The 23,536-nt window shown below is 39.6% G+C and overlaps 1 protein-coding gene across 1 annotated transcript in view; it reads right to left on the bottom strand.

Annotated features, from left to right (window-relative positions):
• MAP3K15 (mitogen-activated protein kinase kinase kinase 15) overlaps positions 1-23,536 on the bottom strand; it is a 131,337-nt gene that overhangs the window by 94,918 nt on the left and 12,883 nt on the right. The window contains exons 2-3 of the mRNA XM_057718468.1: positions 4,598-4,737; positions 2,281-2,304 (exon numbers count right to left, since the gene is read on the bottom strand). Of these exons, the coding sequence (XP_057574451.1) occupies positions 2,281-2,304; positions 4,598-4,737 (164 nt within the window). The remainder of the gene's footprint in view (positions 1-2,280; positions 2,305-4,597; positions 4,738-23,536) is intronic.

Raw genomic sequence — 23,536 nt, 5'->3', positions numbered from 1 at the left:
TACAACTACGTTGTATCTTTTTTAAAGCTGTCCAATTATCAGAGACCCACAATTTCATCAGATTCTCTCTCAAAACCTCTGATGTTACACGATCCATATCCCTGCTTCCAAGCAGCATTACTCCCATCCACGTGGAGGGGACAAGTGAACAAACTCTTCTTAAAAGTCAGCTGAGTTACTTTGACACTGTTTCAATGTTTAACCACCATGACTTGTGAGATGTCCATTCTGCTGATCCAACCTTTTTTCAGTTTGCCCTATTTCCATGCCATCTGGAGTAGAAGTAACTGCCTCCCTGCTTCCTGAAAAGGGATAACATTTGAAAATGACCATGAACAATACCTCTTGAGGTTTGTTTCCCTTCAACTTTTCCTCTTACATGCGATTTTCAACCCTTCCAGTCACCTCTGGTCCTTTATTTTGTTCTCCTGAATGCTCTACATTTTCACACCCCATCAAGCATGACAACCATTACTGGGCACAGAATTCTAAAGTAATGCCAAATATAGCAGAAAGATTCATTTCCAAATCCTCTAGAATACGTTTGTTCTGAAAAAACAAAACAAACAAAAACCTAGAGGGAACGATGCTGTGGTATAGTTAGAATTACCAAGAGTGTGAAGGGATTCCTGGGTGTTTAGACATGAGAGAATGTACCAGAAGGGAGGTATATATTGGAAGAGTAACAGAATGACACTAAGTCTCCTGGAGAACAAGATTTCTAGGCTCCAACACAATCAACAGTCAGGATGTAAAAAATAGTTTCCTTCCTTGCACCTTGCCTTAATGTAATTCTTGTTTTACGGAATAACTGTTTCCTAGACACTCCTTGTATTAAATCCAAGTTACATCTTTTCACTCATACAACAAATAGGGGACACGGACAATGAATGAAATGACAGAGTTCAACCTCTTCATTTTATCGATGATTGGGTAAAATGTGAGGATTGGGGCGGGGAATGGAATGACTGTCCAAAGTTACTTAGAGACAGAGCTGGGACTACACCCTCTGCCCTGCAGCCTCAGGCCCAATCTCACTTGACTGGATTTCTCTATCTTCACGAAGGAGGTAATTTAAGAAACCAAGATCTAGAAAGAACAGGAAAGAGCCCGTAAGTGGACAGCACTGGCATGCAAATGGGACAAAATGAAGTGACAAACCTTCCCATTTCTTTTCCCAAGAAAACCACCTTGATGCCTTATTTTCAGGTTGGCTTGTTAAATCCATGCTCCAGTGGTAATTACATCAACTATACCTGTTTTGTTTCTAGCACTTCATCCTCGGGCTTGGAGGAGAAGAGTCAAGGCTTCCACCTCTGACAGGGGGCTCCACCTGGGTCCTGGGGAAGCCTGGGCCCCACGGCTGTGGGGTGGGGCCTTCTCTGGAGGGGTCAACATCATGCCAAGTGCCTCTGTGGAGGGTGCCTTCTGGAGACCTCTACCTCCTGGGCCCTTTTCTCCCTCTCCCTCTGGGAACTCCAACTGGAATAGGAAAAGAGGCAAGAGGCCCTACTCTTCCAGAAGGGTCAGTGGGGAGGAGGCTGAGGGCCAAAGGAAAGGGAAGAAAGAACTGTCCTTAGTCTAGGTCACAATTTCTCAAACTGCAATGCCATAGGTCTGGAAGGATGGGGAGGTTTTTTTTTTGGGGGGGGGGAGAGGCATTCAAAGGTACAGGATAACTGTGGCACAATTTCCAAGGACATGATCTTATGTGAATGTTTTTAGGGTGGGGAGTTTCATGATACAAGTCAAACCAACATGGTATTTTCACTACGTCATTGCAGGAATTTTTAAGTCAAATCAGGAGACTCCAACACATAAATGGAAAGAAGTGGAATTCCATCCCACTTCTTTTCACCTTGTGGCAGGGAACTTTGGGCTAGACCTCCACCTTAACTCTGGTATAAGTTCACGTCTCTTTGTTGTGAGGGAAGCTTTGGTAGGAAGTATGGAGGTATTGGCTCCAGCAGAAAGAAACCTGGTGGTCCATAGGAACACCGGCCCAGCTCAGAAGACAGGTGGGTGGTTCCAGGCTCAAAGTCCCAGTGTGTAACGAAGAACAAGGACACCTGCATGACCTTGCCCTCTGCCCTGCACCCTGGGCAGCTGAGTGGGGATGAGCCAGCTGGCAGCTTGAGGAGTAGGGGGTTCTAGCTGTCCCTCTTAGAAGCACAACCGATAGGTACAATTAGACATCACTTTGCCATCTGTGGGATTTTCAGGCAAGCATTTTACACATTTACATTCACAAAGTTAAAAATCTGAAAATATAATACTTACTGTGTTTTTTTGAGTTACCATATCCTGAAAAGAAAAGATAGGATCAATATAGCTTTTTTTCCAAAACAGTTCATTTCCATAAGCACTAGTAAGCACTCTGTCCCTATGCCATCATCTGGCACCCATTTTAGAGCAAGAGTTAATCATTTGAAACCTCCACCCCATAAAAAGTTTCGAATAGAATGGGCCTCCAAGAATTGTAAAATTCACGTCCTAAAGAAAACTTATCATGGTTGGTTAGCTTTGCAATTCCGGGGGTGGGGGGGGTGCATACAGGTTATAAGGATTTCCCGTAACAGTGGCAATGCTTCTGTCCAAAGATATTCTGAGATTCAAGTTCAGGGCTCTGAATGCCCTGTCTCTCGCCTTCTCAGTGACAGCAAGGAAGTGCACGAGCAGCCTGTGGTCTCCTCGGGCCCCGGTACCATTTCTTGAGTCATCGCTGTGAAGGCTGCAGGCCACACCCCAATCAGCCTTCCCACAAAAGGGGTGCTGCTGATAGGATTCCTGACAACTCACTATAGATATTAATATTTATATATATTCACTATAGGAATTTTCAAACTCAAACTCAGTGACAACAATTTTAGTCAGTTAACTCAGCATAATGGTTATGCAGCCCTCAACTGTATCATTTATGCGCTGCAAGCCATTTACTGAAAAAAGAAAACATAATTAAACAGCTGCCCCGTAAAATGTGTTTTATGTGTTCTGAGATTTCTATTTTCTGACAAGTGCAGATCACTTCTTTTGGCTGCAGATATAACTGAGTAACCATTTCCATTTTAGGAAGTATTTTTCCATATCATTAAAAATTAAAATTTATCTAGGTCATGGGACTTTCCAGAGGAGTTCACTAAGGCACAAGTGAGAAAAAATGTATTGAAGTGGGGAAAAAATACATTCTAATTTCATGTTTCTCATCAAAATACAGCTTAATAATCTACCCTTTCATATTTTCTAATTCTAAATATTTCTAAGCATAACTACTTTAGTGAAAATCAGTAAAAAAAAATCTAAATATCTAAAGTAATTTAGATTGGTTTAAATTGTACACTATTTTACAATGTGAAGTATAACAGCAAAACAGTTTCTTCTTCCACTGTCACATGAATGACTCTTAAAATACAGTATTGTGCTAGGATGACAGAGGACACAGCTATGTAAGATGTATGTGATATATAATACATACAGGTTATACATCTGAGACAGGTAGTATTTCTGTCAGGAAACAATCCCATATTATTACAGAATCCAGACACATCTGGTTAATCTTAGACCTTAAGAAACACAAAAATGTCCAATTTGCCATCACAAAATTGTGTCATTTATATACTAGTGATTTCTAAAGCTCAGGGAGCTGGACATTTAGAAATGATATCCACAAAGGCTAACTCTGAACCACTGGTTCTCAAGGCTTGCTGCACATTTGGGAGGTTAAAAAAAAAATCCCCTAGAGATTGTGACATAATTGATCTTGGTGTGTCCTGGTTACTGTGATATTTACAACTCCCTAAATGATTCTAAAGTGCAGTCAAGGTTGAGTAACACTGCTGTAAACAAACTAATCTTTTATTCCTGAAATGGTATAACATAGACCAGGATTTCCTGACTAATGTTAAGATATTAAACAATATTAACAGCTAAATTTTATAATAACTCACATTTGACCTTCATATTTTAGAAATAGGAGCATTTAAAAAAGTACTGTTCATCTTTGTGATAAGATGCTTTAATAAATCTCTCAAATATTAAAAAAAAAGTACTGTTATCCAAAAAAGCTTCTATCAAATTTGCAAAAATACATTTAAAAAATTCTCAATAATTACTGAGTTGTGCATGAACACACAAGTTTTCAGTTTCGCTTGGCTTTAAACTGGGGAGAAAATAACAGATTAAATACTGATTACATCTGTCCTAAAAGTTTCTACCCATTTTGCCGTTAAATATCTCCCTATTATCCAAGTTGGAATTTTTTTTTTTAATGTGTAGGTTTGGGTCAAATTGCCCAACAGAGGATTCAAAGTGCTCTGTTTACTTAAACGGAAACTAAAAGGAGTTTTTGCCTTCACTTCCCTAATGAGCTTAGAAATATTCAAGTTGTCTGCAAATGCACATCTCTAGCACATACATTCATACAGCAGCCAGGAAGTCACCTGTGTGAGCTAGAACCTGGGGTGGGAAGGAAGGAACTGCACAAGCAAATCTTTATTGTTTTTCTCCAACCTCTTCTGCTACATGTACAGTTCAACTGAACACAGAATATACTGCTTTCCCAAAACGAAGTATTCAGAAGAAGGTGAACAATACTCTTTACCTTCAGTGAAAGAGCAGTGTCAGCATCAGTGTCGTGGTACAGGATGACGTTATTGGCCATGTCAAAGCTTTCCCGGACTCCAAGATGGTAAAAGAGTGAAGGCTGTTTGGAGACATCGCTCATGTCCACCATGGCAACATCTGAGATGAACAAAGAGGGGACGAGGTTGGGAGAGAGAGAGGTGATCTACTGAAAATTTTCTGATGATCACCAATGGGGAGCTTTTGCAATTTGTATTCCTGCATCAGCCTTTTACGTAAAGCAGAAGTAAGATGATTCGATTAAAATTACCCCTGTGAACTGCTGAAGAAAAGCAACAGGAATAAGAACCAAAACCCAAAAACCTCTTCCTTCTTCAAAGTGCTGAGAACATAGTCTCACTTAAAAAATGCTGGTGGATTTATTTTAAATGTTATTTTTATTAGGAAATTCATCATACCCAAAGAATATATTTAGCTTATATACAAAGTATTAAGTATAATGAAATGAAAAACCATGCACCCACCATGCAACCCAAGACACAGCATTATCTGTACTGTCAGAGCTCCATATGCCTCCCCATAAGCACATTTCTCCCTTCTGCCCAGAGAAGGTCTCTATCCTGATCTCTGCGTTTATCAGTTTCCTGCATATATCTGTATATGCATATTATGTTACAATTATGAATTCATAAACAGTTTAGTTTTGCATGTCTTTGAACTTTATATAAATAGTATTACACCGTATGTATTCTTTGACTTGCTGAGTTTTGGTGCAAAACAACCAACTTGTATGTCTAGCTCTAAGTTCATGCACATATGATAACCAGATGGCAATTTCTTTATCCATCCTGTCTATAGACATTTTATTCATTTTTTCTTTTCCTATTTCAAACTGCTGTAATGAACATTCCTGCACCATGCTCCTGGTTCACATGTCACCATCAACTGGACAGCACAGATTACATGCCCCTGGAGTTGGATCCTAGAGAGACTTTAATCAAAACGGAGGAGATTCATAGCACATCAATAAAGAGTAAACTTCACTTTACCCAGTAGCACTGGCACCATTCCACATCTCATCATTATCAAGAGTATCAGAGCTCCAAGTTTGACTGGATTTCCCCCACCACGTGCAGTAGAAATTTGGGGAAATAATGTGTAAACTTAGGCTTGCGCTGCTGCGACTCACAGGAAGTCACTGAAAATCCCAATGAAACAGAACAGAGGTGAGGTGAACAGGCGCGTGAAGAAACAGAGAGGCAGAGAGAAGCTGCATCAGCACCAGGCACCACTGGCTCTGGGCAGAGGCACTGAGACACCTGAGACCAAGCCTCGGGAAGCCATGGCTGGGCCTTTTATTCTCTAATTTATGGGCTGCCTGCTCTATGCCAGGCACTGTGCTCGGTGCCAGGGATAAAAGTGTGAACAAGGCATAATCCTTTTACTCAAAACCATGTCACGGGGGACTTCCCTGGTGGCGCAGTGGGTAAGAATCTGCCTGCCAATGCAGGGGACACAGGTTCGAGCTCTAGTCCAGGAGGATCCCACATGCCGTGGAGCAACTAAGCCCATGCACCACAACTACTGAGCCCACATGCCGCAACTACTGAAGCCTGGGTGCCTAGAGCCTGTGCTCCGCAACAAGAGAAGCCACCACAATGAGAAGCCTGCACACCACAATGAAGAGCGTAGCTCCCCGCTCGACACAACTAGAGAAAGCCCACATGCAGCAATGAAGACCCAACACAGCCAATAAAAAAAACAAAAAAATCATGTTACAGGAAGGAAGCAGTGGTTAGAATCAGGGTAAGGAGGGCTAAACTGAGAGGAAAGTGACAGAGGCACACCTTGGGGGGGGGGGGCACCAAACCCATACTCAGGTGGAGGATGGTCAGGGAAGGCTGAAGGCTGTGAGCTGTCTGGGACCTGAGGCAGGCAAACTGGGGAGAGGATGGGAGGATGGAAAGGGAGGGGGAAAGTGTCATAGGAAGAGAAGACAGCAAGTGCAAAGGGTCAGGCGAGGTGTACATGTTGGGGCCACTGCAAATCATTTCAAGAGACCAGAACACCTGAGAAGATGAATCTGGAAGGGTTAATAGGTGCCAGACACATGAAGGGGTCTGAATGCAATGTTAAGAGGGCTGGACACTAGCTTGAGGCAATGGGAAACCTATGGTATGGTGGTTTTTTTTGTTTTGGGTTTTGGTTTATTTTTTTACTTTTTATTATGGAAAATTACAAAAATATATGTAAAAGTAAACAGAATAGCATAATGAAACCTCTGTACCCCCACCTCCCTCAACAATTATCAACTCAGCCAGCCTTGTTTCATCTCTACCACCATCCACACCACCCCTTTCCATATTATTTTGAAACAAATCCCAGGTATCATATAATTTCATCTCCAAATACTTCAGTATGTTTTGTTAAAAGAACTCAAAGAAGAAAAAAACAAATAACCATAGCACCAATGTCTCATCATCATTTTTTTTATAAATTTATTTATTTAATTTATTTATTGGCTGCGCTGGGTCTTCGTTGCTGCACACGGGCTTTCTCTAGTTGCTGCGAGCAGGGGCTACTCTTCATTGTGGTGCGCGGGCTCCTCATTGTAGTGGCTTCTCTTGTTGTGGAGCACAGGCCCTAGGTGTGTGGGCTTCAATAGCTGTGGCACATGGGCTCAGTAGTTATGGCTCACGCGCTCTAGAGTGCAGGCTCAAGAGTTGTGGCACACGGGCTTAGCTGCTCTGTGGCATGTGGAATCTTCCCAGAGTAGGGCTCGAACCCGTGTCCCCTACATTGGCAGGCGGATTCTTCACCACTGTGCCACCTAGGAAGTCCTCATCATTATTTTTTTAAAAATAATCATAAAGGGCTTAAACAGGAGACTATCACACCCAAATTCACTCTTTAGAGGTTACTGCTCAAGAAAAGGACAAATGTATATGCTGAGGAAACACTTTTTACAACCCAGCCTGGTTAATTTATCTCAAGTGGATAACTGCTCCCCAAAGACATCTGCTCAGAGTCAAAAACCACACTGCAGCTGAATAAATTAGACATTCTGCCTATATGAGTTTTCCCTGGACTCTATTACCTGCTCAAATTAAAAAGAATGTGTTTCCTAGTGATGTTATTAAGAAGTGGCAACATAGATGCTAATTCCAAGGCCGTGGGGACTTCTATAATTAGTTAATAAAGGACAGGAAGCAAATGGAGGAAGACAAAGGAGAATGGTGGCAAGGGGCAGAATGGGGATGAAGGACAGCAGCCGCCACTGGTGCAGGCCATTTTCATAGGAAACCTGCAACTTGGTGGAGTAGCTTGTTGCCAAGAAGATTAATCTGGTGACATGAGTTCCTGCTTTCCTCTGCCCTCTCAATGTTCTGTGCTGAGACCTGTACACTGGCCTCACCACCTCCATTAAGGAGCCCCTCTGTGGCTCCACAAAGGGTTAGCATAGAGACTTTGGGTGACTCAGGGGGGAAATGTTGGACATGTGATGGATTCCAGCCCTGAGCAGGACAGCACAAGACTTCGTCATGCTACCTCAGAAAGGAAATCCTATTCAAAAGGCATGGTTGAGCAAAGCTTTTGCATAGTGAACTGCTAAGGAAAAAAGGGAAGAAACAAAGACATGTTTGCTGGAAAATGGGCAAGACAGTTTCATGTCAACTTACTTAATCTTTGCAACAACACTCTGGGTATTCCCCGATCCCGGGAATGCACAAGGGCCACTGTACCTGCACACCCCATATCAAGGGGATAATGGCCAGCACACGCTGAGGAAAGAGGCAGCAACCATCCAAACTAAAAGCAGCCTCTTGAGTCCAGAAAAGAGGGTGGAGTAGACAGACTTGAACTCACCTTCTCTCACAAAAACACCAAAATCACACCTAACTGCTGAACAACCATCAACAAAAAGACTGGAACCTACCAAAAAAGATTTTTTACATTCAAAGACAAAAAATAAGCCACTATGAGACAGTAGGAAGGGCACTTTCATGACATAATCAAATCCCATACCTACCAACTGGAAGATAATTACATCACAGAGGTTCTCCCATGAGTGAGAGTCCTGAGCCTCTAAGTGAGGTCTCAGAGACCTCTGGGACAACATTAAATGCACCAACATTTGCATCATAGGTGTCCCAGAAGGAGAAGAGAGAGAGAAAGGGCCTGAGAAAATATTGGAAGAGATTATAGTTGAAAACTTCCCTAACATTAGAAAGAAAACACACTCAAGGCCAGGAAGCACAGAGAGTCCCATACAAGATAAACCCAAGGGGGAACACATCGAGACACATATTAATCAAACTGACGAAAATTAAAGACAAAGAAAAAATATTAAAAACAAGAAGGAAAGAGCAATAGATAACATACAAGGGAATCCCTATGAAGGTATCAGCTGATTTTTCAGCACAAACTCTGCAGGCCAGAAGGGAGTGGCGTGATATATTTAAGGTGATGAAAGGGAAAAACCTACAACCAAGAATATTCTACCCAGGAAGGCTCTCATTCACATTCAGTGGAGAAATCAAAAGTTTTACAGACAAGCAAAAGTTAAGAGAATTCAGCACCACCAAACGAGCTTTACAACAAATCCTAAAGGAACTCCTCTAGGCAGAAAAGACCACAACCAGAATCAAAAAAATTACAAATGGGAAAGCTCACTGGTACATGCAAACATAAGTAAAGGTAGGAAATCATCCACACACAAATATGATATCAAAAACAAGCAATCATAAGAAGAGGAGAGTACAAATGCAGGATATTGGAAATACATTTGAAATTAAGTGGCAAAGCAACTTAAAACATATTGTACGACTTAAAACAATCTTGTACATATATAGACTGCTATATCAAAACCTCATGGGAGGGACTTCCCTGGTGGTCTGGTTGGCATGACTCCGCACTTCCAATGCAGGGGGGGCCAGATTCAATCCCTGGTTGGGGAACTAGATCCCGCATGCATGTCACAACTAAGAGTCTGCATGCTGCAACTAAGAAGTCTGCATGCTGCAACTAAAGAGCCCACATGCTGCAACTAAGATCCTGCATGCCACAACTAAGATCAGGTACAAATTAAATAAATAAATAAATAATAAATGTTAAAAATAAAAACCTCATGGGAACCACAAACCAAAAATCTACACTAGATATACACACAAAAAAGAAAAAGCAATCTAAAGGCAGCAATCTAACACTAAAGGCAGACATCAAATCACAAGAGAATGAAAGAGGAAGGGAAGTAAAAAGACTTTCCAAAACAAATCCAAAACAAATCCAAAACTGCCATTAACAAAATGGCAATAAGAACATTCATATTGATAATTACCTTAAACATAAATGGATTAAATGCTCCAACCAGAGACACAGACTGGCTGAATGGACACAAAAACAAGACTTGTATATATGCTGTCTACAAGAGACCCACTTCAGATCTAGGGACACATACAGACGGAAAGTGAGGGGATAGAAAAAGGTAGTCCATGCAAATGGAAATCAAAACAAAGCTGGAGGAGCAATACTCATATGAGACAAAATAGACTAAAACAAAGAATGTTACAAGAGACAAAGAAGGACACTACACAATGATAAAGGGATCAATCCAAGAAGAAGATATAACTGTAAATATATATGCACCCAATATAGGAGCACCTCAATACATAAGGCAAATGCTAACAACCATAAAAGGGGAAATTGACAGTAACACAATAATAGTGGGAGACTTTGACACCTCACTTTCAGCAATGGACAGATCATCCAGACAAAAAATCAATAAGGAAACACAGGCCTTAAATGACATGTTAGACGAGATGGACTTAATTGATATTTATAGAGCATTCTATCCAAAAGCAGCAGAATACATATTCTTCTCAAGTGCACATGGAATATTCTCCAGGATAGATCACATGCTGGGCCACAAATCAAGCCTCAGTAAATTTAAGAAAACTGAAATCATATCAAGCATCTTTTCTGAGCACAATGCTTTGAAATTAGAAATCAATTACAGGACAAAAACTGTAAAAAAAAAAAAAAACACATGTGGAAGTTAAACAATATGCCACTAAACAATCAATGGATCACTGAACCAAACCAAGAGGAATTCGAAAAATACCTAGAGACAACAACAAAAACACATTAGTCCAAAACCTATGAGATGCAGCGAAAGCAGTTCGAAGAGGGAAGTTTATAGCGATAAAAGCTTACCTTTAGATAACAAGAAAAATCTCAAATAAACAACCTAACCTTACACCTAAAACAACTAGAGAAAGAAGAACAAACAAAACCCAAAGTTAGTAGAAGGAAAGAAATCATAAAGAGCAGAACAGAAATAAATGAAATAGAGATGAAGAAAACAACAGAAGAGAGCAATGAAACCAAAACCTGGTTCTTTGAGAAGGTAAACAAAATCGATAAATCTTTAGCTGACTCACCAAGAGAAAAGGAGAGCTCAAATCAATAAAACTAGAAATGAAAAAAGTTACAACTGACAACACAGAAATACAAAGGATCATGAGAGACTACTCAAACAACTATATGTCAATAAAATGGATAACCTAGAAGAAATGGACAAATTCTCAGAAAGATACAACTTGCCAAGACTGAACCAGGAAGAAACAGAAAATATGAACAGACCAATCACAAGTAAGGAAATTGAAACAGTGATTTAAAAGTTTCCAACAAACAAAAGTCCAAAACCAGATGGTTTCACAGGCGAATTCTATCAAACATTTAGAGAAGAGTTAACACCTATCCTCCTGAAACTCTTCCAAAAAATTGCAAGGGAAGGAACACTCCTAACCTCATTCTATGAGGCCACCATCACCTGGATACCAAAACCAAAGATAACACACAAAAAATAAAATTATAGGCCAATATCACTGATGAACAGAGATGCAGAAATACTCAACAAAATACTAGCAAATTGAACCCAACAATACATTAAAAGGATCATATGCTATGACCAAGTGGGATTTATCCTAGGGATGCAAGGATTCTTCAATACCCACAAATCAATCAGTGTGGTACACCACATTAACATACTGAAGAATGAAAATCATATGATCACCTCAATAGATGAAGAAAAAGCTTTTGACAAAATTCAATACTCGTTTATGATAAAAAAAAAACAAACTCTCCAGAAAGTGGGTATAGAGGGAACTAACCTCAACATAATAAAGGCCATATATGACAAACCCACAGCTAACATCATTCTCAATGGTAAAAAAGCTGAAAGCACTCCCTTTAAGATCAGGAATAAAGTATGTCCATTGTCGCCACTTTTATTCAACAAAGTTTTGGAACTCCTAGCCACAGCAATGAGAGAAGAAAAAGAAATAAAAGGAATCCAAACTGGAAAAGAAGTAAAACTGCCACTGTTTGCAGGCAACATGACACTATACACAGAAAATCCTAAAGATACTATTAGAAAACTACTAGAGTTCATCAATGAATTTGGTAAAATTGCAGGATACAAAATTAATACAAGAAAATCTCTTGCATTCCTATACACTAACAATGAAAGATCAGAAAGAGAAATTAAGGAAATAATCCCATTTACCAGCTCATTAAAAAGAATAAAACACTTAATAAACCTACCTAAAGAGACAAAGGACCTATACTCTGAAAACTATAAGATGTTGATGAAAGAAACTGATGACACAAACAGACGGAAAGATATACCATGTTCTTGGATTGGAAGAGTCAATGTTGTCAAAATAACTATACTACACAAAGCAGTCTACTGATTCAATGCAATCCCTATCAAATTACCAATGGCATTTTTCACAGAACTAGAACAAAAAATTTTTAAATTTGTATGGAAATACAAAAGACCCCAAACAGCCAAAGTAATCCCGAGAAAGAAAAACAGAGCTGGAGGAATCAGGCTCCCTGACTTCAGACTATACTACAAAGCTACAGTCATCAAAACAGTATGGTACTGGCACATAAACAGAAATATAGATCGATGGAACAGGATAGAAAGCCCAGAAATAAACCCACGCACCTATGGTCAATTAATCTATGACAAACGAGGCAGGAATATACAGTGGAGAAAAGACAGTCTCTTCAATAAGTGGTGCTGGGAAAACTGGACAGCTACATGTAAAAGAATGAAATTAGAACATTCTCTAACACCACACGCAAAAAAAAAAACCTCAAAATGGATCAAAGACCTAAATGTAAGGCCAGACACAATAAAACTCTTAGAGGAAAACATAGGCACAATACTGTTTGACATAAATTGCAGCAACATATTTTTTTGTTGTTTTTGTTTTTTTGCTGTGTGCAGGCTTTCTTTAGTTGTGGTGAGTGGGGGCTACTCTTCATGTGGCACCTGGGCTCCTCACTGCCGTGGCTTCTCTTGTTGCAGAGCTTGGGCTCTAGGTGCATGGGCTTAAGCAGTTGCAGCACATGGGCTCAACAGCCATGGCTCACAGGCTCTAAAGCGCAGGCTCAATAGTTGCAGTGCACGGGCTTAGTTGCTCCACAGCATGTAGGATCTTCCTGGCGCAGGGATCAAACCCATGTCTCCTGCACTGGCAGGCAGATTCTTAACCACTGCGCCACCTAGGAAGCCCTGTAGCAATATGTTTTTTGATCCACCTCCTAATGAAAATAAAAACAAAAATAAACAAATGGGACCTAATTAAACTTAAAAGCTGCACAGCAAAGGAAACCATAAACAAAAAGAAAAGACAACCCAGAGAATGGGAGAAAATATTTGCATACAAAGTGACTGACAAGGGATTAATCTCCAAAATATACAAGCTGCTCATGCAGCTCTATATCAAAAAACAAAAAACCCAATCAAAAAATGGGCAGAAGATCTAAATAAACATTTCTCCAAAGAAGACATACAGATGGCCAAAAAGCATATGAAAAGATGTTCAACATCACTAATTATTAGAGAAATGCAAATCAAAACTACAATGAGATATCACCTCACACTGGTCAGAATGGCCATCATCAAAAAGTCTACAAACAATAAATGCTGGAGAGGGTGTGGAGAAAAGGGAACCCTCCTGCACTGTCGGTGGGAATGTAAATTGGTACAGCCACTATGGAGAATAGTATGTAGGTTCCTTAAAAAACTAAAAATAGAATTACCATATGATCCAGGAATCCCACTCCTGGGCATATATCTGGAAAAGACCATAATTTGAAAAGATACATGCACCCCAATATTCATTGCAGCACTATTTACAATGGTCAAGACATGGAAGCAGTGTAAAAGTCCATTGACAGAGGAATGGATAAAGAAGATGTGGTATATATACAGTGGAATATTACTGAGCGATAAAAAAGATCAAAATAATGCCATTTGCAGCAACGTGGATGGATATAGAGATTATCATAAGTGAAGTAAATCAGAGAGAGAAAGGCAAATATCATATGATATCACTCATATGTGGAATCTAATTTCTAAAAATGATACAAATGAACTTTTTTTTTTTTTTTTTTTATTTATTTATTTTTTGGGGGGGTACACCAGGTTCAGTCATCCGTTTTTATACACATATCCCCATCTTCCCTCCCTTCCTTGACGCCCCCCCCAAGGCCCCCCCACCCTCCCCGCCCCAGTCCTCAAAGGCATCTTCCATCCTCGAGTTGGACTCCCTTTGTTATACAACAACTTCCCACTGACTATTTTACAGTTGGTAGTATATATATGTCTGTGCTACTCTCTCGCTTCGTCTCAGTTTCCCCTTCACCCCCCGCCCCCTCCCATACCTCGAGTTCTCCAGTCCATTCTCTGTATCTGCATCCTTGTTCTGGTCACTGAGTCCAGCAGTACCATTTTTAGATTCCGTATATGTGAGTTAGCATACAATATTTGTCCTTCTCTTTCTGACTTACTTCACTCTGTATGACAGACTGTAGTTCTATCCACCTCATGACATATAGCTCCATCTCATCCCTTTTTATAGCTGAGTAATATTCCATTGTATATATATGCCACATCTTCTGTATCCATTCATTTGTTGATGGGCATTTAGGTTGCTTCCATGTCCTGGCTATTGTAAATAGTGCTGCAATAAACATTATGGTACATGTTTCTTTTGGGATTATGGTTCTCTTTGGGTATATGCCCAGTAGTGGGATTACTGGGTCATATGGTAGTTCTATTTGTAGTTTTTTAAGGAACCTCCAAATTGTTTTCCATAGTGGCTGTACCAATTTACAGTCCCACCAACAGTGCAGGAGAGTTCCTTTTTCTCCACACCCTCTCCAACATTTGTTGTTTCCAGACTTTGTGATGATGGCCATTCTGACTGGTGTGAGGTGATACCTCATTGTGGCTTTGACTTGCATTTCTCTGATGATTAGTGATGTGGAGCATCTTTTCATGTGTTTGTTGGCCATCTGTATGTCTTCTTTGGAGAAATGTCTATTTAGGTCTTCTGCCCATTTGTGGATTGGGTTATTTGCTTTTTTGGTATGAAGCTTCATGAGCTGCTTGTATATTTTGGAGGTTAATCCTTTGTCCGTTGTTTCATAGGCAATTATTTTTTCCCATTCTGAGGGTTGCCTTTTAGTCTTGTTTATGGTTTCTTTTGCTGTGCAAAAGCTTTTAAGTTTCATGAGGTCCCATTCATTTATTCTTGATTTTATTTCCATGATTCTAGGAGGTGGGTCCAAAAGGATGGCGCTTTGATGGATGTCATATAGTGTTCTGCCTATGTTTTCCTCTAGGAGTTTTATAGTGTCTGGCCTTACATGTAGGTCTTTAATCCATTTGGAGTTTATTTTTGTGTATGGTGTTAGGAAGTGTTCTAATTTCATTCTTTTGCATGTTGCTGCCCAGTTCTCCCAGCACCACTTATGGAAGAGGCTGTCTTTTTTTCCATTGTATATTCTTGCCTCCTTTGTCAAAGATAAGGTGCCCATATGTGTTTGGGCTTACTTCTGAGTTCTCTATTCTATTCCATTGATCTTCCTTTCTATTTTTGTGCCAGTACCATACTGTCTTGATCACTATGGCCTTGTAGTATAGTTTGAAGTCAGGAAGCCTGATTCCACCAACTCCATTTTTCCTTCTCAAGATTGCTTTGGCTATTCGGGGTCTTTTGCGTTTCCATACAAATCGTAAGATTTCTTGCTCTAGTTCTGTGAAAAATGCCATTGGTAATTTGATAGGGATTGCATTGAATCTGTAAATTGCTTTGGGTAGTACGGTCATTTTCACAATGTTGATTCTTCCAATCCAGGAACATGGTATGTCCCTCCATCTGTTTGTGTCGTCTTTGATTTCTTTCATCAATGTCTTAAAGTTTTCTGCATACAGATCTTTTGCCTCCTTAGGCAGGTTTATTCCTAGGTATTTTATTCTTTTGGTTGCAATGGTGAATGGGAGAGTTTCCTTAATTTCTCTTTCTGCTCTTCCGTTGTTAGTGTATAGGAATGCAAGAGATTTCTGTGCATTAATTTTGTATCCTGCTACTTTACTAAACTCATCAATGAGTGCTAGCAGTTTTCTGGTAGAGTCTTTAGGGTTTTCTATATATAGTATCATGTCATCTGCAAAGAGTGATAATTTTACTTCTTCTTTTCCAATTTGGATTCCTTTTATTTCTTTTTCTTCTCTGATTGCTGTGGCTAACACTTCCAAAACTATGTTGAATAACAGTGGTGAGAGTGGACACCCTTGTCTTGTTCCTGTTCTTAGAGGGAATTCTTCCAGTTTTTCTCCATTGAGAACAATGTTGGCTTTTGGTTTGTCATATATGGCTTTTATGATGTTGAGGTAATTTCCTTCTATGCCCATTTTCTGGAGAGCTTTTATCATAAATGGATGTTGAACTTTGTCAAAAGCTTTTTCTGCATCTATTGAAATGATCATATGGTTTTTATCCTTCAATTTGTTGATATGATGTATCACATTGATTGATTTGCGTATATTGAAGAATCCTTGCATCCCAGGGATAAACCCCACTTGATCGTGGTGTATGATTTTTTTAATGTGCTGTTGCAGTCTGTTAGCTAGTATTTTGTTGAGGATTTTTGCATCTATATTCATCAGTGATATTGGTCTGTAGTTTTCTTTTTTTGTGACATCTTTGCCTGGTTTTGGTATCAGGGTGATGGTGGCCTCGTAGAATGAGTTTGGGAGTGTTCCGCCTTCTGCAATATTTTGGAAGAGTTTGAGAAGGATAGGTGTTAACTCTTCTCGAAATGTTTGATAGAATTCGCCCGTGAATCCATCTGGTCCTGGGCTTTTGTGTGTTGGGAGATTTTTAATCACTGCCTCAATTTCTGTACTTGTGATTGGTCTGTTCATGGTTTCTATTTCTTCCTGGTTCAGTCTTGGAAGATTGTATTTTTCTAAGAATGTATCCATTTCTTCCAGGTTATCCAATTGATTGGCATCTAGTTGCTTGTAGTAGTCTCTCATGATGTTTTGTATTTCTGAGGTGTCCGTTGTGACTTCTCCTTTTTCATTTCTAATTCTGTTGATTTGCATCTTCTCCCTTTTTTTCTTGATGAGTCTGGCTAATGGTTTATCAATTTTGTTAATCTTCTCAAAGAACCAGCTTTTAGTTTTATTTATTTTTCTTATGGTTTCTTTCCTTTCTTTTTCATTTATTTCTGCTCTGATCTTTATGATTTCTTTCCTTCTGCTCACTTTGGGGTTTCTTTGTTCTTCTTTCTCTAGTTGTTTGAGGTGTAAGGTTAGGTTGTTTATTCGATCATTTTCTTGTTTCTTAAGGTAGGACTGTATTGCTATAAACTTCCCCCTTAGAACTGCTTTTGCTGCGTCCCATAGGTTTTGGGTTGTTGTGTTTTCGTTGTCATTTGTTTCTAGATATTTTTTGATTTCCTCTTTGATTTCTGTAGTGATTCCTTGGTTGTTTAAGAGTGAATTGTTTAGCCTCCATGTGTTTGTATTTTTTGCAGTTTTTTTCCTGTAATTGATATCTAGTCTCATGGCGTTGTGGTCTGAGAAGATGCTTGATATGATTTCAATTTTCTTGAATTTGCTGAGGTTTGATTTGTGACCCAAGATGTGATCTATCCTGGAAAATGTTCCGTGTGCACTTGAGAAGAAAGTGTAGTCTGTAGTTTTTGGATGGAATGTCCTATAAATATCAATTAAGTCGAGATGGTCTAATGTGTCATTTAAAGCTTGTGTGTCTTTATTTATTTTCTGTTTGGATGATCTGTCCATTGATGTAAGTGGGGTGTTCAAGTCTCCCACTATTATTGTGTTACTGTCGATGTCCCCTTTTATAGCTGTTAGTATCTGCCTTATGTATTGAGGTGCTCCTATATTGGGGGCATAGATATTTACCATTGTGATATGTTCTTCTTGGATGGATCCCGTGATCATTATGGAGTGTCCTTCCTTGTCTCTTTTAATAGTCTTTACTTTCAAGTCTAATTTGTCTGATATGAGTATTGCTACTCCAGCTTTCTTTTGACTTCCATTTGCATGGAATATCTTTTTCCATCCCTTCACTTTCAGTCTATATGTATCCCTTGGTCTGAAGTGGGTTTCTTGTAGGCAGCATATAGAAGGGTCTTGTTTTTGTATCCATTCAGCCAGTCTGTGTCTTTTGGTTGGAGCATTTAGTCCATTTACATTTAAAGTGATTATTGACATGTGTGTTCCAATTACCATTTTCTTAATTGTTTTGGGTTTGTATTTGTAGGTGTTTTCCTTTTCTTGTGTTTCCTACTTAGAGAAGTTCCTTTAGCACTTGTTGTAAGGCTGGTTTGGTGGTGCTGAATTCTCTTAACTTTTGCTTGTCTGGAAAGCTTTTGATTTCTCCCTCAAATCTGAATGAGATTCTTGCTGGGTAGAGTATTCTTGGCTGTAGGTTTCTCTCTTTCAGGACTTTCAGGATATCCTGCCATTCCCTTCTGGCCTGCAGAGTTTCTGTGGAAAGGTCAGCTGTTATCCTGATGGGTTTTCCCTTATATGTTGCTTGTTGCTTTTCTCTTGCTGCTTTTAATATTTTTTCTTTGTGTTGAATTGTCGTTCGTTTGATTAATATGTGTCTTGGTGTATTTCTCCTTGGGTTTATTCTGTATGGGACTCTCTGTGCTTCTTGGACTTGGTGAATTATTTCCTTTCCCATGTTGGGGAAGTTTTCCACTATAACCTCTTCAAATATTTTCTCAGACCCTTTCTTGTTTTCTTCTTCTTCTGGGATGCCTATAATTCGAATGTTGGTACGTTTAAGGTTATCACTGAGGTCTCTGAGGCTGTCTTCTAGTCTTTTTATTTTTTTATCTTTTTCCTGCTCTGTGGCGTTTATTTCTCCCATTCTATCTTCCAACTCACTTATTCGTTCTTCTGCCTCAGTCATTCTGCTGGTTAGAGCATCTAGAGTATTTTTAATTTCAGTTATTTTGTTATCCATTGCTGTTTGTTTTTCTGAGTTCTTATGAACTGTTTCTTGTACTTTCTCTAATTTGTTATCGAGATTTTGTATCATTTTTACTATCATTACTCTAAATTCTTTTTCAGGCATTTTTCCTCCTCATTTATTTGGTCTTGTGGGTTTTTTTCTTGCTCCTTTGCCTGCATGGTGTTTCTTTGTTTCCTCATGGTTGTCCAAGCTTTTGGGGTTGCTTGTCCTGGTGATAGAGGTGTTTATAGAAGACTGTCCAAGCCTCAGACTAATGTCCAAGTATTGGAGTAGACGAATATTCAGTCTTTTTTTTTTGTGCTTTGTCTGGTTTCACTCGCTCATAGGGTGCCCCGGGGCAGACGCCTCTCAGCGGGTGCTTCAGGCCAGAGTTCCTTGTGTGACACAGCTGAGCTGGTACCTCGGAAACAGACTCGCAGATCTCAAAATCAAACTTATGGTTGCCAAAGGGGAAACATGGGGGGAATGATAAATTAAGAGATTGGGATTAACATATACACACTACTATATATATAAGATAGATAATCAACAAGGAACTAGTGTATAGCACAGGGAACATTACTCAATATTCTGTGATAACATATATAAGAAAAGAATCTGAAAAAGAGTGGATATATGTATAACTAAATCACTTTGCTGTACACCTAAAACTAACACAACATTGTAAATCAACTGCACTCCAATAAAATTAAAAAAAAACAGGACAGATTGATATTGCCACTCAAAATTCCAAATAACTCATGTTCAATTGTAAAAACACCTCAAACCCAAAGTTGACATTTTGGCCTAACATTTGTCACTTGGGCCAATTGACTGAGTTTATCTGGAGAATTTCTACCACAATATTTGATAAGCTTACTTTGAGAATTCTTTTTTTTTAAAGCTCAGTTATTTTTAATTTTTTTTATAAATTTATTTATGTATTTATTTTATTGGCTATGTTGGGTTTTCACTGCTACACAGGGGCTTTCTCTAGTTGCCGAGAGCATGGGCTACTCTTCACTGTGGTGCACAGCATGTGGTATCTTCCTGGGGCAAGGATCAAACCCATGTCCCTTGCATTTGCAGGCAGATTCTTAACCACCGCGCCACCTACAAAGTCCCAAGCTTTAAGAACTTTTAAAACACTAAGTTAGCAGGTTATAAATGATAAATATGATAAAACACCAGATTGGAATTTTTATTATACATGCAGAATTGAGGGTTTTTTTTTTTTTTTTCCTCTAAAGAGACTATAAATTTCCTAAAAGCTTTAATCATCACAGTGGTCACTTGCTTTGCCGTTTACAGACTTCCATAGACATCTCAGTTGAATTTTAGAACCACCCGTGAGGCAGGCAGGGTTGGTAACTGGCTCTACTTTACTGGTGGGGAAATGAAACAGAGAGCAACAGATTCGCCTGAGGTCACACAGCCAAGGCACAGCAGAGTCAGGGCTGGAACTGAGCCAAGTCCTGTGCTCCCCAGGGCCCAGATGAGGCTTACTACTTTCTGGACTCACTTTCTGAAACTGAGCCACCAGCGGAGGGAGGGACAAAACAGTTTATTTCTCAATCTTAGGCAAACAGATCACAGGAAAAAAGGAAGAGGTCAAATTCAGATTTTCATTGACAAATGCCCTCTGTTCCCTAATTACCTTTTAGTTCCCCCCACCCCCTCAGGCCAGTCTTAGGGGAAAAGCCTGAATAGAATAAACCATCCTCCTTGACCGTGGACCGCACACACACCCTCTACCTATCTTGGCTTAACAAACCTTAAGAAGTGATATGCCATCAGGGACTGCAAAAGGCCAAGGTTAAAATCTATTCTTAGCAGGAAAGTGCCTGAATTTAAAAGCAAAGTGCCCTTCAAACAATTTAAGAATCAATTATAATAATCTCACTGCACGTTTATATGAAATAAGAGGAATTATGCATAGGATTTTAGTTTATTACAAACTTTTGAACATTATTTTAGTGAAATGTCTTAAAAGAGAAAAGTAAAACTGTAATTTTCTACTGTGGTTAAAAGTATCTGATTTTCAAAGCAAAGCATTAGTCAATGAAACGATATGATGGCAAATGATTTACTATATAGTAATCCTGAGATTGTACTAGCTCATGCCAGTCTTTAAATATATTCCAGGTTAGCTGTAAGCCTATCTCACTCCCAGCAGAAAATAAGAAATAATGAATATAAGTAAGGTTGGCTGTGCCTAAATGAAAACAATTAGATTTTTCAATAAAATAATTTTCCTGCCAAAGATGTAAAAAAAAAAAATCTGATTAGATTTATGGCAACACTGGCCATCTAAAAGCTACCTAAAAAGAGCCCAGGTTTACTGGACAGGAGTCACCTCTATTAACTCCTACCAGAATTTAGACCTCACTTCATCCACTGCTGCTCAATCCCAACATACTCGAGGGCAGGTCAATGGAAAGAATGCTGTGAAGTGTCATTTAAATCCAATTTTCCCATCTAGTAAGGAGGAGACAGCCTACAAATTCAGTGTCAGAAAGTCAACAAATCCTTACCAAGTGCACGTGGGATGGGTACTAGTTGCCTGGAGTATTAAGATTCAGTTGGGAGTAGGGGTTGGGGAAGAGTGGGGACATCAGTAACCTATATCCGGTCCTCTATATTTTGCTTTCTAGTATCTTTTTTGGTAAGAATGACCAAAAAATAAATCATTTTTATACTTTATAAGTATAAATGAGATATGTCCATTCACCAGTTTTCAAAATGAAGATGCCGTATATAAGCAAACCATGTTTACTCACAGAGGTGAATGGATTCATTGGGCTTAATTTTAGACCACTCACAGTGAAATATTTGTAATATAAAGTATAGCATGACTTAAGTCATGTGTACGCTGTTCTTCCAACTAACGAGGCAAAAAAAATATGCGGCCTTACACTGCAAGCTGGGGTGCATTCATCACTTCAAATGGTAACAATAACATCGCCCATGATGTCACACTTTACAGTTCTGACTTCGGGTTCCCTGGCAGCCTTTGACTACACTACCTCATACTTTCACCTTCAGCAGCCTCCTTCAACTCTTTTATAAGGGGATCTGCTTTGACATGACTCTCTTCGGCAAATTTTTATGCTACATATTTCTTAAAGGCTTTTCTGACCAGCAGCTAATGACCTCCTCTTCCAGAAGGTCTGTGTCATACATCACCTTCAAGAAGTGGGCAGTTTTAGAGATGAGGAGAGCTTAATGTACTGCTACTACACACTGCAAACTGTCAAGAGGGTACTGCTGAGCTTTTCTGTTATAGTGGCAAAACCGTAGGAAATTTCTTAATTTGTTCTCTAATCATCTCATTAAAATGACCACCAGTCAACACAAGAGGACCCTTGGCTTTTACATCTACTTCAACAATAATATCCTCTTTCTTTTTAACAAAATCACCTGCTCCTTCAAGAGCATCACTAGGTGCCAGGACTTTTGCTGATTTTTCACCCATTCTGTGCTCTAAGCTTCCCAAGTGGTGTCCACCCCCACAGCCTGTGGAGGGCAACTGAGTTCATTTGGTGGTGATTCATTGCTGGCTTTGGGGCCATTTTTCTTTCTCTTTAACCCTTCTAATTTCCTTTTTTGCTTTTTTCATGTACCAATTTCCTTTCTCTTAGGTGGTTCTTTGAAAATGAATATGCAGAGTTTATGATCTGCATCAAGCATGCCTCGCTAGCCACAGGCTTTTCAAGGACAAGTATTTTGGATGCAAGGTTTTCATTCTCAGGACAGAGAACACATGTTTTAATGAACCCATCCAAGAAGGCTTGAAACTTTAGCCTTGTGAGATCCAATGACAATCCAATGGTCATTTTAAACATCAAAATGGTCTTTGGTCCCAGCTCACAACCAACATATTCGGAGGGATACACTGGAGGCCAATCAAGCACCTTTATCATGTCAACCATTTCCTTTTGTTCCACTTATTCTACTTCTTTTGCCCCCAACCTTAACAATCACACAGGGTACCAGGTATGGACAGAAATGGTCTGGTACAATGCAGCTGGTGTGGAGGCTATTTTTGCTTATTGGTAAGCTTGATAAGATGCAGAGATACTTTATTATATTCTGGTGAATGAAAGAAATCATCTCAAAATTTAATGGTGCAAGTTTGAGTTCTGGTTCCAAATAAGATGGAATAAATACATTCCACCCTGTCTCTCCATGAATGCTGCTATAAAAAATAGAATGGATGGAATAGCTATTTTAGGAGTGTGAAAAGTAAGTGGCAGCAAGCAGACTGCAGAAGACGACCAGATTTCAAAGTACCACCAAATCAACAGCAAGTTTCACATTTTCCCCCAGTCTCCCCCAGCCTGGCCCAAAGGCGGCCTGAACCCCAGAACTGGGTGTTAGGTGTGGACAGAGAGAGCATCAGGAGAAACCCTCTAAAAAAAGGCAGGAAAGGGATGCTAATGCTCAGGGAGAGTGAGGGAAATTCTCTGCTGTTTCCTTCTCTTTGTCCCCTTGTACCCCCAGGCCCCCTGCAATCCCACAGTGGTGACAGCAGAGACAGTCAGTGGCAGAGGGAGCCTACAGGTGCCTGGAACTCTGAGAGGGGAATCTTGCGC

This window comes from Hippopotamus amphibius, chromosome X (genome assembly GCF_030028045.1).
Source record: "Hippopotamus amphibius kiboko isolate mHipAmp2 chromosome X, mHipAmp2.hap2, whole genome shotgun sequence".
In the NCBI taxonomy this organism is placed as follows: Eukaryota; Metazoa; Chordata; class Mammalia; order Artiodactyla; family Hippopotamidae; genus Hippopotamus; species Hippopotamus amphibius.
The sequence above is the reverse complement of the archived record's forward strand: the minus strand, read 5'-3'. Positions and strand labels throughout refer to the sequence as shown.